The sequence below is a fragment of the Tachyglossus aculeatus genome, chromosome 21 (genome assembly GCF_015852505.1).
Source record: "Tachyglossus aculeatus isolate mTacAcu1 chromosome 21, mTacAcu1.pri, whole genome shotgun sequence".
Taxonomy (NCBI): Eukaryota; Metazoa; Chordata; class Mammalia; order Monotremata; family Tachyglossidae; genus Tachyglossus; species Tachyglossus aculeatus.
Genome location: NC_052086.1, coordinates 56,283,204 through 56,301,178, shown reverse-complemented (window position 1 = coordinate 56,301,178; position 17,975 = coordinate 56,283,204). Strand labels below are relative to the sequence as shown.

The following is a 17,975-nucleotide window of genomic DNA, read 5'->3' as shown; positions in this document are numbered from 1 at the left end:
GAAGGGGGAGAGGGAGAGGGAGGAGGGAGAGGGAAGGGGGAGAGAGAGAAGGAAGGGGGAGAGGGAGGAGAGAGAGAGAGGGAAGGGGGAGAGGGAGGAGAGAGGGAGAGGGAAGGGGAGAGGGAGGAGGGAGAGAGAGAGGGAAGGGGAGAGGGAGGTGAGAGAGAGAGAGAGAGAGGGAAGGGGAGAGGGAGGAGAGAGAGAGAGAGGGAAGGGGAGAGGGAGGAGAGAGAGAGAGAGAGGGAAGGGGAGAGGGAGGAGAGGGAAGGGGGCGAGGGGGCAGAGGGAAGGGGGGAAAGAGAGGGAGAGGGTCAGGTGTGCTGTGTCTTTAAGAGTGCCTGGGCCTGCCTGCAACCCAAGCGGGGTCCCACGTGACCTCCCAGCTGATTTCCTGCCTCCTGCTCAGCGCCCACACTGTCGCCGACCCTGTGGCCCACCCCGTGGGGGGGGAGGAGGGGGGCCCAGCCCGCCCGGCAGCCCGCACCCCACGGGACACCCGCCACCAACGCGCCCCGGAGAACCCCCAGCGCCCCCGGGCCCCGACACGGACACTTTCCCCCCACCCCAACAGCCAGCCAGCCAGCCGTCCGTCCAGCCATCGAAAAGGCCAAGCCAGGGCCATGGCCCATTCGGCTCAGCTCAACATCCTGGAGCAGAACTGCCCCATCCATGTGGAGCACGATCGGAAACGGAGGCAGTTCACAGTCAGGCTGAACGGTAACGGACTGGCCGCCCCCCACCGAAACCCCACTTTGGGGGGGGTTCTCCCCTGGCTCTCCTTCCCTCGTCCCCCTGTCCTCCTCCTGCTCCTCCTCCTCCCACTCTTCCTCTATCTTTTGTTTGCAAGGAGAGCGAGGGCCCGGCGTGCTCTTGCCAAGAGTGCCCTCTAGTTAAAACAGGGACGGATATTGTGGTTTTTTTCTTAGAACCGACACAGTTCCTTCTTTCTGTTATTTTGGCGACGCCCTTCACACCCGTTATGCGAGGGAATCAGGGCCAACGGGGCAACCGGATTAAAATAAAATTGGGGGTGGTGTTGGTGGGCAGCGGAGGCCCTTGCCTCGAATAACCTCCAAAAACCCTCAACCCAAATAACAATCATCCATTCAATCGTCTTGATTGAGCGCTTACCGTGTGCACAGCGCTGTACTGAGCGCTTGGGAAGTCCAAGTTGGCAACATAGAGATGACGGTCCCTACCCAACAGATGACGATGGCGTTTGTGGGCAGGGGTAGTCTCTATTTGTTGCCGAATTGTACTTCCCCAGGGCTTGGCACACAGTAAGCGCTTACCAAATTTATTCAGTTGTATTTATTGAGCGCTTACTGTGTGCAGTAAATACAATTGAATAAATTTGGTAAGCACTTACTGTGCCAAGCGCTGTTTTAAGCACTGGGGGGATCCAGGGTAATCAGGTTGTCCCACGTGGGGCTCACAGTCTTCAACCCCATTTTCCAGATGAGGGAACTGAAGCCCGGAGAAGTGAAGTGACTTGCCCAAAGTCACCCAGCTGGGAATAATAATAACGGTATTTGATAAGCGCGCTGGGTTAGATACAAGGTGATCAGATTGCCCCACGTGGGGCTCACAGTCTTCATCCCCATTTTCCAGATGAGGGAACTGAAGCCCGGAGAAGTGAAGTGACTTGCCCAAAGTCACCCAGCTGGGAATAATAATAATGGTATTTGATAAGTGCACTGGGATAGATACAAAGTGATCAGATTGTCCCACGTGGGGCTCACAATCTTCATCCCCATTTTCCAGATGAGGGAACTAAGGCCCAGAGAAGTGAAGTGACTTGTCCAAAGTCACCCCACTGGTAATAGTAATAATGGTACTTGGTACTTGATAAGCACGCTGGCCTAGATACAAGGTGATCAGATTGTCCCACGCGGGGCTCACAGCCTTCATCCCCATTTTCCAGATGAGGGAACTGAGGCCCAGAGAAGTGACTTGTCCAAAGTCACCCAGCTGGTAATAATGGTACTTGATAAGCACGCTGGCATAGATACAAAGTAATCAGATTGTCCCACGTGGGGCTTACGGCCTTCATCCCCATTTCCCAGGTGAGGGAACTGAGGCCCAGAGAAGTGAAGTGACTTGCCCAGAGTCCCACAGCTGACAAGTGGCAGAGCCGGGATTAGAACCCATGACCTCTGACTCCCAAACCCGGCCTCTTTCCTCTGAGCCACGCTGCTTCTCTGAAAATAACCTGGTCACCATCCCCCAGGGGCCGAGAGGGTCCTTTTCTCTGCTGTTCTTTCTGTCTGCTCTAGTCTGTGGGTAGACAGACACCTGTCTTCGTAAACAGGCCGAGGAGGTCGACGCAGTCCTCGTTCTGAACTCCCTTGCCTACAGGTTTTGATTTTGAACGACCGAAAGAAAGGATCGGGGAACAAAGTCCCAGTGCAAGGAGCGAGGAAGAAAAAACCTGCAACTCAAGTCGTGACCGGTCTTGATCTGACTCGCCGGGTGCTTTCTGATCTTTGGTAGCTTGCTGGGCTTGAACCGTGCAAGGGGATTTGTAAGGTGGAGGTTAAATTCCATGCGCGCTTCAATCCTAGTGCATGGACTTCCCCGTGGAAAGAGTTGAATTTCTACAGTTTACTCCGTGTCGGGAAATAACATCCACAACACGTTGTGTCTGGGTCAATCGAAGCGTTTCATGAGCGTTGACTAATTTCATTCATTCATTCAATCGTACTGAGCGCTTACTATGTGCAGAGCACTGTACTAAACGCTTGGGAAGTACGAGGCGGCAACACATAGAGACAGTCCCTACCCAACAGCGGGCTCACAGTCTAGAAGGGGGAGACAGACAACAAAACATGTAGACGGGTGTCAAAATCGTCAGAACAAATAGAATTAAAGCTATATGCCCATCAGTAACAAAATAAATAGTATAAGTAGGTACAAGTAAAATAGAGTAATAAAGCTGGACAAATATATATACAAGCGCTGTGGGGAGGGAAAATAAATAGTATGTACAAGGAAAATAGAGGTATAAAGCTGTACAACTATATATAGTATAGTATAGTGACGAGGGACTTGCATTTTGGGGCGCAACTCTCGTGAGCAGTCGCTTTGGCAGATGAGCCTCAGATGACCTGCTTTCGAAGAGCGCAGTGAAGAACACAGTGTAGGAACGGTTCCACCCCAAGGCTACCTTTGAGGGAGGTGGGTCCCGGAAAGACTAACGGAAATGCTGAACTAATTCATTTTTACAAAGCCCAGAAAACATCAGTTGTGTCTGCTTTCCGTAAAAAGAAAAAAAAAACACTCTCATTGCATGTAGCCCCACCCTATCCCCTGTGAAAACTGTAAGAAAGTTAATTTGCGTTGTGTAGAGAGTCACACCCTGAGTGTAAAACAGTCAGTCTTAGACCCTAGTAGGAAGTAAGCCCGGTTTTCTGCAAACCTTTTTATCCTGCTGCCCAAATTGGTTTTTTTTTTTTTTGAGAACTCGGAAGCAAGGGCATTTTGTCTTTGAAAGGTCCTCTTTTAAATCCCCAAGCCCTACCAGGAACTACTCTCCGGCCCCCCTGAAACAAAGCCATACCGCTTGCTGTGCGAAAAGTCTCTTGCTTTCAGCAAGAATTCTAATTATCGGTTCTGAAAGCGCAGCGATGATGATGTTTCTCCTTTTCAGTGCCTAGCCGTAGTCCTGCTGTAGAGCGGGGAGGTGGTGGAAACTTTTTGTTTTTAAATTAATATCCCCCCGGACTGCTTCAGTCAGTCAGTCTGGCTCTTGTTGATATTTCTAAATTTTTCTCCTGACCCTTTCTCCCCCCCCACCTACCACTAATTACTTGAATCAATCTTGGGTGGAAACAGAACAAATCCTGGAAGATAAATGAGGGTTTGTTGAGAGAGTAATTTAAAGTAGACACGTAAAAGATTAAAAACCAGCCTTCTAGCTGGAGGTGGTGAGGCCTTAGCCCAAGCTCATGGGGTGTGGATTGTGTGATTTAGTATTTGCCATAGTAGTTCTGGAATAGGGCGTCATCACCTCTGCCCTCTAGGAACTTACATTTTAAAGGAAAGAATGAGACTAACTCTGCCTCCAACACGTGCGTGTTCTTTGACAGAGGGAGGCTGATAGGTTTCCACCATAATGCCATCAAGACAGCTCTGTGGCATTGTGCTTTCCCAAGCGCTTAGTACAGTGCTGTGCACACAGTAAAGAGCTCAATAAATACCACTGATTGTCATCATCCCATAACCTAGGATTCTCTGTGTGGATCAATGCTTCCTAGTGCCTACCTCTGCAGGGCACCAGACTGTAAGCTTGTTGTGGGCAGGGGATGTGTCTGTTTATTGTTATATCGGTCTCTCCTGGGTGCTTAGTACACAGTAAGTTCTCAAATACAGCTGAATAATTGAATGCCAAACCTCCTCTTTACCTGAAGTAAAGAGGAGTGGAGTTATGGGAGGGTGGCTACAGTTTCTTCTGCCTCCTTACTGGTCCTCCCCTGTGGCTGGGCCATCTCTGCTCCCTTGGGGAGGTGGGGGGAGAAGTAGAACCCACCCAAAGGGGTGGTCTGAATTTGTGTTTGTTTTATAAAATACGTAGCTGAATTATGACACTAACCAACTTTTGTTAATTCTCCAAATTAGGGTCAGATTGGTTTATTTTCTTTGTTCTTTAGTGTTATTTCTTCAGCACTCACCGTGTGCCGGGCACTGAACTAAGCGCTGGTTTACAGGATGTGCGCAGTGGGTTTTATTCACAGAGGCTCTTGCTGTAAATGGAGGGGTCCATTGCTTAGAACAGTGCTTTGCACATAGTAAGCACTCAATAAATGCCGTCATTATTATTATTAAGGCATCCTAGGATTCTCTCCTCGGTGGAGAACTCTTACCAGAGTCACTTTTTTTCCTCTTTCACATCTCTTGGGATAGTTTCCTCACCTACTTAATAGAACGGAAATCTTGAGTTTGTCAATCTCTTCTTTTGTAAACTCTAGCCATCACCTCCAGTCTTGCCCTCCCCTTGGGGAACAGTGGAGCCCATCTTTTAAATCAGCGTCTTGGGCTCAGAAAGCAGGGCCTGGCTATCATCATCATCATCAATCATATTTATTGAGCGCTTACTAAGTGCAGAGCACTGTACTAAGCGCTTGGGAAGTACAAATTGGCAACATATAGAGACAGTCCCTACCCAACAGTGGGCTCACAGACTAAAAGGGGGAGACAGAGAACAAAACCAAACATACTAACAAAATAAAATAAATAGAATGTGGCTATGCCACCTTTAGTTCTCAATGTCCAGGGACCTGGCTTTTCCCTGGACGTGGCCACTTTGCTAGAAAAGGGGCATAGCTGCTAGAAGAAAATGCCGGCGTGCGATCGATCATCCTTTATGTTCAGGACCTAGATGGGACCTCACTTGGTTTATTTACCCTTTCTGGGCAGGTTCTTTTCAAGGGTTTGCTTGTGCTGGGGGGAAAACTGCCCAGTCAGTTTGGCAGGATAGAAAGAGGAAGTTTTGATGTCAGTATGCCTGATCCAGTTGTCATCTGATGATGCTTCTTCCCCAACACTGACTGCTGTAGACCACTGTACTAAGCCCTTGGGAGGGTATTTATTTATTTATTTATTTTGCTTGTACATATCTATTCTATTTTATTTTGTTAGTATGTTTGGTTTTGTTCTCTGTCTCCCCCTTTTAGACTCTGAGCCCGCTGTTGGGTAGGGACTGTCTCTATATGTTGCCAGCTTGTACTTCCCAAGCGCTTAGTACAGTGCTCTGCACACAGTAAGCGCTCAATAAATACGATTGATTGATTGAGGGTACAATAAAACAGAGTTGGTGCACGTGTTCCCGCTCACAAGGAGCTTACGGTCTAGAGGGGATTTCAGGCAGTTATATATGTAAAAAAAAGAAAAACCCAAACCTGCTCAGATATCCGGTGGGACCAGGCCCTGGAAGGGATTTGGGGAGGTCACTGTGTTTATCCCCCCTGTCTGGGGGCAGGACCGAAAACATGCCAGGCAAATAAAAATACTCTCCTTAAAGGCCTCCTCAGAAGGGATATAATTGCTCCCATCCCAATTCAGGGTTTGAAAACTGTGACGGGAAATCTTTTTAGGTTACCTCAACCCCTCATGCCCATTTCTCCTGAGTTCTGTGGAGGTGACAGACGGCTGATCAACGTCCTCTGAATAATAAATATGAATAGTGTAAGGCTTAATGGCCCTGCAGAGCATTTAAAATACTCTTTAAGCACTTTTTAGTGTAATCTTTCCTCATAGAGCTTACAGAAAGGAATTGAAAGTACTTAAAAAAAATTACTTATTGTTAGGAATGGACCCACTTTACAGTTGGAGAAACTGAAAACCAGAAAGATAAAATGATTAGCCCAAGTCCTTTTTTTTAATTGTGGTATTTAAGCGTTTATTATATGACAGACACCATGTTAGCAGTGGGATAAATACAAGCTAATCAGGTTGGACACAGTCCTCGTTCACACATAGGGTTCACAGTCTATCCTCATTTTACATTCATTCAATCGTATTTATTGAGTGCTTACTGTGTGCAGAGCACTGTACTAAGCACTTGGGAAGTACAAGTTGGCAACATATAGAGACGGTCCCTACGCAACAACGGGCTCACAGTCTAGAAGGAGGTAACTGGCACAGAGGAATTAAGCAACTTGCCCAAGGTCACACAGCAGACTTTATTCTGATGACTTTCATTCATTCAGTAGTATTTATTGAGCGCTTACTGTGTGCAGAGCACTGTACTAAGTGCTTGGGAAGTACAAGTTGGCAACGTATAGAGATGGTCCCTACCCAACAACGGGCTCACAGTCTAGGAGGAGGTAACTGGCAAAGAGGAATTAAGCAACTTGCCCAAGGTCACACAGCAGACTTTATTCTGATGACTTGACACCTGTTCACGTTTTGTTTTGTTCTCTGTCTCCCCATTCTAGACTGTGAGCCCACTGTTGGGTAGGGACCGTCTCTAGATGTTGCCAACTTGGACTTCCCAAGCGCTTAGTACAGTGGTCTGCACACAGTAAGCACTCAATAAATGTGATTGAATGAATGAATGTGGCAGATCTGGAATTAGAATCCAGGTCCTTCTGACTTCCAGGCTATGTTGCTTCTCAAATCCGTACAATGAAGCAGTAGCTTAAAAGCATTCATTCATTCAGTCGTATTTTTTGAGCACTTACTGTGTGCAGAGCACTGTACTAAGCGCTTGGGAAGTACAAGTTGGCAACATATAGAGACGGTCCCTACCCAACAGTGAGCTCACAGTCTAGAAGGGGGAGACAGACAACAAAACAAAACATATTAACAAAATAAAATAGAGTAAATATGTACAAATAAAAGAGTAATAAAAGCATCAGTCAAAGGCTCTAAGTGCTATCACTCCCCAAGAAGTAGAGCATAGAGAAGATGGAAAAAACTCACTCCAAGCCTGGCACCTTTAATCCCACTCCTCGGGAAGTCTCGGCACGGTCCAGGTACTGAGCGTGGGCAGCATCCGTCCAAACAAACCCCCAACTGACAGTCGGCTCCCTTTGGCCCTCCCCAAGATCAACCCGTTGGAGAGAACCATCCTTAGCCCCCGTTAGACCAGTAGGATTCTGTGGCTTCTTACTGGTGGTTAAGCAGGAATGGGGCATCTCTCGCTCTCCAGTGGTACCTGTTCATCACTCTCTGCCCCTCCGCCAACATTCTTGCCGACCGCCGCCTCCGTGGCCCTATTCGCCGTCTTGGAGTCAAGTAGTCCATTCATTCATTCAATCGTTTTTATTGAGCACTTACTGTGTGCAGGGCACTGTATTAAGCGCTTGGAAAGTACAGTTCAGCCCAGAGGCGAAGGGTTGGGGAGGGGACACCCTCAAAATTTCGAGGTGTTGGAGAAGCATGGAGCTAGTGTCAATCTGGGCATGTTACTCCCCTCCTCAAAAATCTCCAGTGGCTACCAATCAACCTACGCATCAGGCAGAAACTCCTCACCTTTGGCTTCCAGGCTGTCCATCCCCTGGCCCCCTCCTACCTCACCTCCCTTCTGTCCTTCTCCAGCCCAGCCCGCACCCTCCGCTCCTCTGCCGCTAACCTCCTCACTGGGCCTCGTTCTCGCCCGTCCCACCGTCGACCCCCGGCCCACATCCTCCCCCGGGCCTGGAATGCCCTCCCTCTGCCCATCCGCCAAGCTAGCTCTCTTCCTCCCTTCAAGGCCCTACTGAGAGCTCACCTCCTCCAGGAGGCCTTCCCAGACTGAGCCCCCTCCTTCCTCTCCCCCTCGTCCCCCTCTCCCCATCCCCCTGCCTTACCTCCTTCCCTTCCCCACAGCACCTGTATATATGTATATATGTTTGTACGTATTTATTACTCTATTGATTTATTTTACTTGTACATATTTATTCTATTTTATTCTGTTAATATGTTTTGTTTTGTTCTTTGTCTTCCCCTTCTAGACTGTGAGCCCACTGTTGGGTAGGGACCGTCTCTATATGTTGCCAAGTTGTACTTTTCAAGTGCTTAGTATAGTGCTCTGCACACAGTAAGCACTCAATAAATACGATTGAATGAATAAATGAATCCTCTCCCCCTCTTCAAAGGCTTATTGAAGGCCCATCTCCTCCAAGAGGCCTTCCCAGACAAAACCCCACTTTTCCTCATCTCCCACTCCCTTCTGCATCGCCCTGACTTGCTTCCTTTGCTCTTCCCCACCCCCTCACCATCCCCCTCTTCAAAGGCTTATTGAAGGCCCATGTCCTCCAAGAGGCCTTCCCAGATTAATCCCCACTTTTCCTCATCTCCCACTCCCTTCTGCATCGCCCTGACTTGCTTGCTTTGCTCTTCCCCACCCCCTCACCAGCCCCACCGCACTTATGTATATATCTGTAATTTTATTTATTTATATTGACGTCTGTCTCCTCCCCCTGTAGACTGTGAGCTCGTTGTGGGCAGAGGGCGTCCCTTGTTCATTGTTGTATTGTACTTTCCCAAGCGCTTAGTACAGTGCTCTGCACACAGGAAGCACTTAATACGATTGGGTGAATCCCAAACCACGAAGGGGGTATAGGTTAGAGGCAACCTGTTGAGGCAGCGACTTCAGGAGAGCTGCAGGCTATGTGTCGAGGCAAGGGTTAGGAGGTGAACCGTGGCACCTTGGCATCGGGGTGAGGCTGGCGGTAGTTGGCTGCTGGAGCCAGTCTGAAACTGTAGCCGGGCCTTGGGACTAATGAGGGGACGGGGAAGTGGTGGGGCAGCGTTCACTCCACAGTTGAAGCAGCTTGGAGCCTCCTCTCCGCTCAGCAGGGCTCACCCCAGATGACACGGCATCTAAGATGCCCCTCTCTACACCGTGGAGATGATGAAGAGGCTCGGAGCCCTTCTGCACCACCGAGCTCAACTCTGACTGTGGTTCGAAGCAAGGTAGAGAGGAAATCACGGAGGCTGTATGCGTGGTGCTCTGTGCCCTCTTGGATGGAGGGTCTCCCCCTTTTAGACTGTGAGCCCACTGTTGGGTAGGGACTGTTTCTATATGTTGCCAATTTGTACTTCCCAAGCGCTTAGTACAGTGCTCTGCACGTAGTAAGCGCTCAATAAATACGATTGATGATGATGATGATGATGTACAAAAAAGGATAGGAGAGTGGCGGAGGCAGGATCAGTGTTGGCTCCATAGTGAAAGCAGCCTGGGATTCACTTCTCTGCTACAGAGCCTGGGGAAGGCAACTAAGAACTAAGTTATGCTATTTAAGTCTCCCCTATATTCATTCAGTCATATTTATTGAGCGCTTACTGTGTGCAGAGCACCGTACTAAGCGCTTGGGAAGTACAAGTTGGTGACATATAGAGCCGGTCCCGACCCAACGGCGGGCTCACAGTCTAGAAGGGGGAGACAGACAACAAAGCAAAATAGGCGGACAGGTGGCAAGTCCCTTCTAGACTGTGAGCCCGCTGTTGGGTAGGGACCGTCTCTATATGTTGCCAACTTGGACTTCCCAAGTGCTTAGTCCAGTGCTCTGCACACAGTAAGCGCTCAATAAATACGATTGAATGAATGAAAGTCGTCAGAATAAATAGAATTAAAGCTAAATGCACGTCATTGACAAAATAGAATAGTAAATATGTACTAGTAAAATAAATAGAATAATAAATCTGTACAAACATATAAAGGTGCTGTGGGGAGGGGAAGGAGGTAGGGGCGGGGGGATGGGGAGAAGGAGAGGAAAAAGGTGGTTCAGTCTGGGAAGGTCTCTTGGAGGAGGTGAGCTCTCAGGATTTTGAAGGGAGGAAGAGAGCTAGCTTGGCGGATGCGTGGAGGGTGGGCATTCTGGGCCAGGGGGAGGACGTGGGCCGGGGGTCGACGGTGGGATGGGCGAGAACGAGGCCCAGTGAGGAGGTGAGTGGCAGAGGAGCGGAGGGTGCGGGCTGCGCTGGAGAAGGACAGAAGGGAGGTGAGGTAGGAGGGGGCGAGGTGATGGACGGCCTTGAAGCCAAGCACCTCAAGAATCTGATCATGAAGGAGGATCTCAAGGAGTAGAGGAGAGGAAGTAGAGGAAGTTACAACAAGTATGTTGCCAACTTGTACTTCCCAAGCGCTTAGTACAGTGCTCTGCACACAGTAAGCGCTCAGTCAATCAATTGTATTTATTGAGCACTTACTGTGTGCAGAGCACTGTACTAAGTGCTTGGGAAGTACAAGTTGGCAACATATAGAGACAGTCCCTGCCCAACAGTGGGCTCACAGTCTAGAAGGGGGAGACAGAGAACAAAACCAATCATATTAACAAAATAAAATAAATAGAATAGATATGTACAAGTAAAATCAATAAATAGAGTAATAAATATGTACAAACATATATACATATATACAGGTGCTGTGGGGATGGGAAGGAGGTAAGGCGGGGGGGAGGATACGATTAAATGAATGAATGAATAAAAGTTACATCTTCAGGGTTCATGATGATGGTGGTATTTGCTAAGCACTTATGTGCCACGCACTGCTGTAAGCACTGGAGTGGATACAAGCTAATCAGGTCGGATACGGTCCATGTTCCACAAGGGGCTCCCAGCATTAATCCCCATTTTACAGATGGGGTAACAGGCCCAAAGAAGTGAAGTGACCTGCCGAAGGTCACACAGCTGACAAGCAGCAGAGCCGGGATTCGAGGCCATGTCCTTCTGGTTCCCGGGACCGTGCTCTATCCACTAGGCCGTACTGCTTCGTCCTCTGTGGCCCCGCTGAAGTTTTCTTAGCCGGTCATCATCATCATCAGTCGTATTTATTGAGTGCTTACTGTGTGCAGAGCACTGTACTAAGCGCTTGGGAAGTACAAATTGGCAACATATAGAGCCAGTCCCTACCCAACAGTGGGCTCACAGTCTAAAAGGGGGCGACAAAACCAAACATACTACAAAATAAAATAGAATAGATATATACAACTAAAATAAATCAATAGAGTAATAAATATGTACAAACATATATACATATATACAGGTGCTGTGGGGAAGGGAAGGAGGTAAGGTGGGGGGGATGGAGAGGGGGACGAGGGGGAGAGGAAGGAAGGGGCTCAGTCTGGGAAGGCCTCCTGGAGGAGGTGAGCTCTCAGTAGGGCCTTGAAGGGAGGAAGAGAGCGAGCTTGGCGGATGGGCAGAGGGAGGGCATTCCAGCCCCGGGGGATGACGTGGGCCGGGGGTCGATGGCGGGACAGGCGAGAACGAGGTACGGTGAGGAGATTAGCGGCGGAGGAGCAGAGGGTGCGGGCTGGGCTGGAGAAGGAGAGAAGGGAGGTGAGGTAGGAGGGGGCGAGGTGATGGACAGCCTTGAAGCCCAGGGTGAGGAGTCTCTGCCTGATGCGCAGACTGATTGGTAGCCACTGGAGATTTTTGAGGAGGGGAGTAATATGCCCAGAGCGTTTCTGGACAAAGATAATCCGGGCAGCAGCATGAAGTATGGATTGAAGTGGGGAGAGACACGAGGATGGGAGATCAGAGAGAAGGCTGATGCAGTAGTCCAGACGGGATAGGATGAGAGCTTGAATGAGCAGGGTAGCGGTATGGATGGAGAGGAAAGGGCGGATCTTTCCAAATCAGACGGTGACCAGGCCTAGGCTGGATTGTCCAGGGAACCAGGCAGTTGGTTCTCCGTTCACCCTGCCCAAAGTCCATCACCTCAGCAACTTTAGGGCAAAAGACTCGATGGATGTTGTCAGTACCCCGAGCTGAGCCGGTTCCCCTTCCGCTCCTGGACTAGCAGAGTGGTAGCCTTCAAGTGTTCCAAGGCCAGAGGTTCAGCCTCTGAAGAAGGGAGGGGAAAATTTCTCAGTTGACAGCCCAAAATAGCCTCTCATGTCTTTTTTTTTCCTTGCCTGGTGTTTGTGAACTGGATTAAACTCCAACAGGTGGTGGCAATTGAGTTCTGGCTAGCTCTACATTGGCCTGAAGTAGTCCCAGCAGAGAAGGCTTTTGGCTGCCCTCATTTTCCCTCCAGGAACTATGATCCTAAAGCTTTAGTTTTCCCAGCTGAGCTCTGCCCTTGATAGAGTAACTTCCCACCTGGTAGAAAGATTGGATCATAATAATGGTGTTATTTGTTAAGCGCTTCCGTTGTGCCGAGCACTATTCTAGGTAATCAGGTTGTCCCATGTGGGACTTCCAGTCTTAATCCCCATTTTGCAGATGAGGGAACCGAGGCCCAGAGAAGTGAAGCGGCTTGCCCAAGGTCACACAGCAGACAAGTGTGTGGCTCAGTGGAAAGAGCCCGGGCTTTGGAGTCAGAGGTCGAAGGTTCAAATCGCGGCTCCGCCAATTGTCAGCTGGGTGACTTTGGCACTTCTCTGGGCCTCAGTTCCCTCATCTGGAAAATGGAGATGAAGACTGTGAGCCCCCCGTGGGACAACCTGATCACCTTGTAACCTCCCCAGCGCTTAGAACACTGCTTTGCACATAGTAAGCGCTTAATAAATATCATCATTAAGTGGTGGATCGGGAATTAGACTCCACGTCCTCTGTCTCCCAAGCCCGTGTGCTTTCCACTAAGCCACGCTGAAAGATTCATTCATTCATTGTTGTATTTATTGAGCACTTACTGTGTGCAGAGCACTGTCCTAAGCGCTTGGGAAGTACAAGTTGGCAACATATAGAGACGGTCCCTACCCAACAGTGGGCTCGCAGTCTAGAAATCCCACCTGATGCAGAGTGGAGTGTTTAGCATTGAGGGGGAAGAAGTTGCTGCGTGAGATGCTTAGTTGCAATTGGGGTACGACTGAGTGGACAGGCTCCCTAAATTGATTTTTCTCTTCACTACGCCTGCAAAACAAGCCTTTGGTTGGCTGTCCCTGGTGCCTCTTTGTCCAGGCCTTTGAAATACTGAAGAAAAGATCTGCGGAGCTGGGTTGGGATGGTGGTGGTAACAGCCTCCTCCGGTCGCCTCATCTTTTCCCGATGCCCTGTAGGCTTCCATCCTGGAATTCAGAAAGTAGTCCCTTTCTGTCCCTATTTTGCCCCGAGTCCTCTCAAGGGCTTCTAGGCTTCTTCTCTGCTGTACCCACTAAGAACACATTATCCGAGCATGGCCTGGTGGCAAGAGCCTGGGCTTGGGAGTCGGAGGACATGGGTTCTAATCCAGGCCCTGCCACTTGTCTGCCGTGTGACCTTGGGCTGGTCAATTAACTTCTCTGAGCCTGTTATCTCATCTGTACATATTTACTATTCATTTTATTTTGTTAATATGTTTTGTTGTCTGTCTCCCCCTTCTAGACTGTGAGCCCGCTGTTGGGTAGGGACCGTCTCTATATGTTGCCAACTTGTACTTCCCAAGCGCTTAGTACAGTGCTCTGCACACAGTAAGCGCTCAATAAATACGATTTGATTGATTCTAGACTGTGAGCCCGCTGTTGGGTAGGGATGGTCTCTAGATGTTGCCAACTTGTACTTCCCAAGCGCTTAGTACAGTGCTCTGCACACAGTAAGCGCTCAATAAATACGATTGAATGAATCTGTAAAATGGGGATGAAGACTGTGAGCCCCACGTGGGACAACGTGATCACCTTGTATCTCCCCAGCGCTTAGAACAGTGCTTTGCACATAGTAAGAGCTTAACAAATGCCATCATTATTTTTATGTGGGAAAGGGACTGAGTCCAACTTGATTACCTTGTATCTACCCCAGTGCTTAGAACAGTGCTCGATACATAGTAAGTGCTTAACAAATGCCATTGTTATTAACTTCCATGTCTACTAGACTGTAGACTGTAAGTCCCCTAGTCTGTAAACTCACTGTGGGCAGGGAATAATAATGATGGTATTTATTAAGCGCTTACTATGTGCAAAGCACTGTTCTAAGCGCTGGGTGTCTACCGGCTCTGTTATATCGTGTCTGTCCCTGTCGCCTGTCCCGCCATCGACCCCCGGCCCACGTCATCCCCCAGGCCTGGAATGCCCTCCCTCTGCCCATCCGCCAAGCTAGTTATCTTCCTCCCTTCAAGGCCCTGCTGAGAGCTCACCTCCTCCAGGAGGCCTTCCCAGACTGAGCCCCTTCCTTCCTCTCCCCCTCGTCCCCCTCTCCATCCCCCCATCTTACCTCCCTCCCTTCCCCACAGCACCTGTATATATGTATATATGTTTGTACATAATTTTTTTACTCTATTTATTTATTTACTTAATTTATTTGTACATATCTATTCTATTTTATTTTGTTAGTATGTTTGGTTTTGTTCTCTGTCTCCCCCTTTTAGACTGTGAGCCCACTGTTGGGTAGGGACTGTCTCTATATGTTGCCAATTTGTACTTCCCAAGCGCTTAGTACAGTGCTCTGCACATAGTAAGCACTCAATAAATACGATTGATGATGATGATATCGTGTTCTCCCAAGCGCTTAGTACAATGCTTGGCACACAGTAAGCGCTCAACACAATCGATTACTATTACTATACTACTATTACTCCAGCAAAGCTAAGGATTTGTGATCTCACCCTCCCAAACCCTGACTGTTCTAGTCTTACTCTAATTTCAACTAAAATAGAAAGGTCTGGGATGGTCTGTGTTTTATAAGCAGGGGCTCGGGCCAGAAGGCCGTCCAGGCCCTAGGGGTTCCATGATGACAACAGGATGTTTGATCTTGCTTAGACCTAAAAATGCTGATAATAATCGCATTCATGTTCAGAATAAGCTGACCAAGAGGAGTTGCTGGGTTTTAATAGGCCGCAGGTCTCATCTGCCATTTGGGGGCATATGTGGATCAGATGCCCACTTGCATTTGGAGGTGAGAAAGCTGAGCCCTCACGGGAGAAGATGTGGGGAGCGGAGCGGTGGCCACAGTGTTTGTTCTCATTTCTCATTCTGATCACTTAGTTGGGGAAAACACCATAAGGCTCCCCAGAGACACAAAGACCCAGCTCTAATCTGGCCGTGTGATTTACAGCCTTCTCTGGGACTCTGGCAGAGATGATCACCCAGTCTCAGATGCCACCCTAGCTGTTGTCAGTGGGTGAAATGGCTTGGGGGCGGGTAGCAGCGCTCTAGGAATATAGTAAAAGTCAAAAGAACTCCCAATTTTACCATCCGCTCACTTCCTGCCCGCTGTGGGCATGGGGTTTGTGTTGTATTGGTGGCTGTGGATTTTTTGGGGCCTTTTTTGTTACCCCCTTTATTGTTACCCCCTTCACGCTGGCCACGGGCACGTTTCCCAGGCAGCATCTGGAGCGCGTTCATAGGGAGAGCCCAGTCAATTTGAAATTGACTCAGATTCCATGTGCAGAGCAAGCAGCGAGGCACCGTGGGGGCCCCCCTTGTGTCTCCATGTTAGGAAATTGTTTAAATGTAATTTAGATGAGAATTCCCTAGTGTTCTACCCCTCTAGGTCAGGAATAATGCCATTCATCGCCCGCCCAGAGGTCTCAACCACCAGAGAAGAGAAATTGCCAATAAAAATTCAGCTGGTACTTGGTACTGACGCCTCCCCGGGCCAATCTGAGAAGGAAAGTTAAAAACAAAAATGCTGCTCTCTGCTCCAGCTTCTAATGATTTCCTAGGACCCAATTTAGACAGCTCAGCCATCCTTGCCTTCTGAACAGTTCTTTCCTTGTGCTGCTTAGAGAGAAAGTTATCAGCAATGTTAAAAGGGATTATTTATGTGCAGCGTGGCTCCTCTGAAAGAGCCCGGGCTTTGGAGTCAGAGGTCATGGGTTTGAATCCTGGCTCCGCCAATGGTCACCAGTGTGACTTTGGGAAAGTCAATCAATCAATCGTATTTATTGAGCGCTTACTGTGTGCAGAGCGCTGTACTAAGCGCTTGGGAAGTACAAGTTGGCAACATATAGAGACAGTCCCTACCCAACAGTGGGCTCACAGTCTAGAAAAGTCTAGTCAGAGAAGTCATTTCTCTGTGCCTCAGTTACCTCATCTGTAAAATGGGGATTAAGACTGTGAGCCTCCCGTGGGACAGCCTGATCACCTTGTAACCTCCCCAGTGCTTAGAACAGTGCTTTGCACATAGTAAGCGCTTAATAAATGCCGTTATTATTAAGTGGATGCAACTCTGACCTAGGAGTTTACAGTCAGGATTGTTAGTACCACAGAAAGCATTTGGACATCCAACCTTTGTCCTCTGGACTGCAAGCTCACCATGAGCTGGGAACGTGTCTACTAACTTTCTCATACTGTACTCTCCCAAGCGCTTAGTACAGTGCTCTACACTTCGATGATGATGGAATGTGTCTACCAAGCCTGTTATAGTATGGTTTCAAGGGCTTAGTACAGTGCTGTGCACACAGTAAGCATTCAGTGAATGCTATTGATCCTGAAGGGCAGTCAATGTGGCTTTAGTTTTGTCTCGCCCCCTCCCCCCCCCCTTCATCCCCCCCCCCCCCCCCCCGCCTTACCTCCTTCCCTTCCCCACAGCACCTGTATATATGTTTGTACGGATTTATTACTCTATTTTACTTGTACATATCTATTCTATTATTTTGTTAATATGTTTTGTTTTGTTCTCTGTCTCCCCCTTCTAGACTGTGAGCCCACTGTTGGGTAGGGACCGTCTCTAGATGTTGCCAACTTGTACTTCCCAATCAATCATATTTATTGAGTGCTTACTGTGTGCAGAGCACTGTACTAAGCGCTTGGGAAGTACAAGTTGGCAACATATAGAGACAGTCCCTACCCAACAGTGGGCTCACAGTCTAAAAGGGGGAGACAGAGAACAAAACCAAACATACTAACAAAATAAAATAAATAGGATAGATATGTACAAGTAAAATAAATAGAGTAATAAATATGTACAAACATATACACATATACAGGTGCTGTGGGGAAGGGAAGGAGGGTAAGATGGGGGGGATGGAGAGGGGGGACGAGGGGGGAGAGGAAGGAAGGGGCTCAGTCTGGGAAGGCCTCCTGGAGGAGGTGAGCTCTCAGTAGGGCCTTGAAGGGAGGAAGGAGGATTGATTGAAGGAGGATATGTCCAATCATCCCCTGGAATCATCATTCAGTAGTCTGGAGTGGTTGTGAGGATGAAAACCAACTCTTTTGTGTTATACTCTCCCAAGTTTTTGTTCATTCATTCATTCAGTCGTATTTATTGAGCGCTTACTGTGTGCAGAGCACTGGGCTAAGCGCTTGGGAAGTCCAAGTTGGCAACATATAGAGACGGTCCCTACCCATCAACGGGCTCACAGTCTAGAAGGGGGAGACAGACAACAAAACAAAACATGGAGACAGGTGTCAAAGTCGTCAGAACAAATAGAATTAAAGCTAAATGCACATCATTAACAACATAAATAGAATAGTAAATATGTACAAGTAAAATAGAGTAATAAATCTGTACAAATATACAAGTGCTGTGGGGAGGGGAGGGAGGGAAGGGGATGGGGAGGAGCAGAGGAAAAACTTCGTCTGGGAAGTTCTTAAACTGCTCTGCATGCAATAAGCATTCAATAAATACAAGTGACTGAAAAGGGAAAAGTGGATTGGGGAGAAATTATGAAGGATTGCATTAGGATATGATAG

General features: G+C 48.5%; 1 protein-coding gene across 1 annotated transcript in view; it reads left to right on the top strand.

The window, feature by feature from the left end:
* Positions 1-513: 513 nt before the first annotated feature.
* The window catches only part of NATD1 (N-acetyltransferase domain containing 1), a 42,459-nt gene continuing 24,997 nt past the window's right edge, over positions 514-17,975 (top strand). The window contains 1 exon segment of the mRNA XM_038762794.1: positions 514-717. Coding sequence (XP_038618722.1) covers positions 621-717 — 97 coding nt within the window. The 5' untranslated portion in view covers positions 514-620.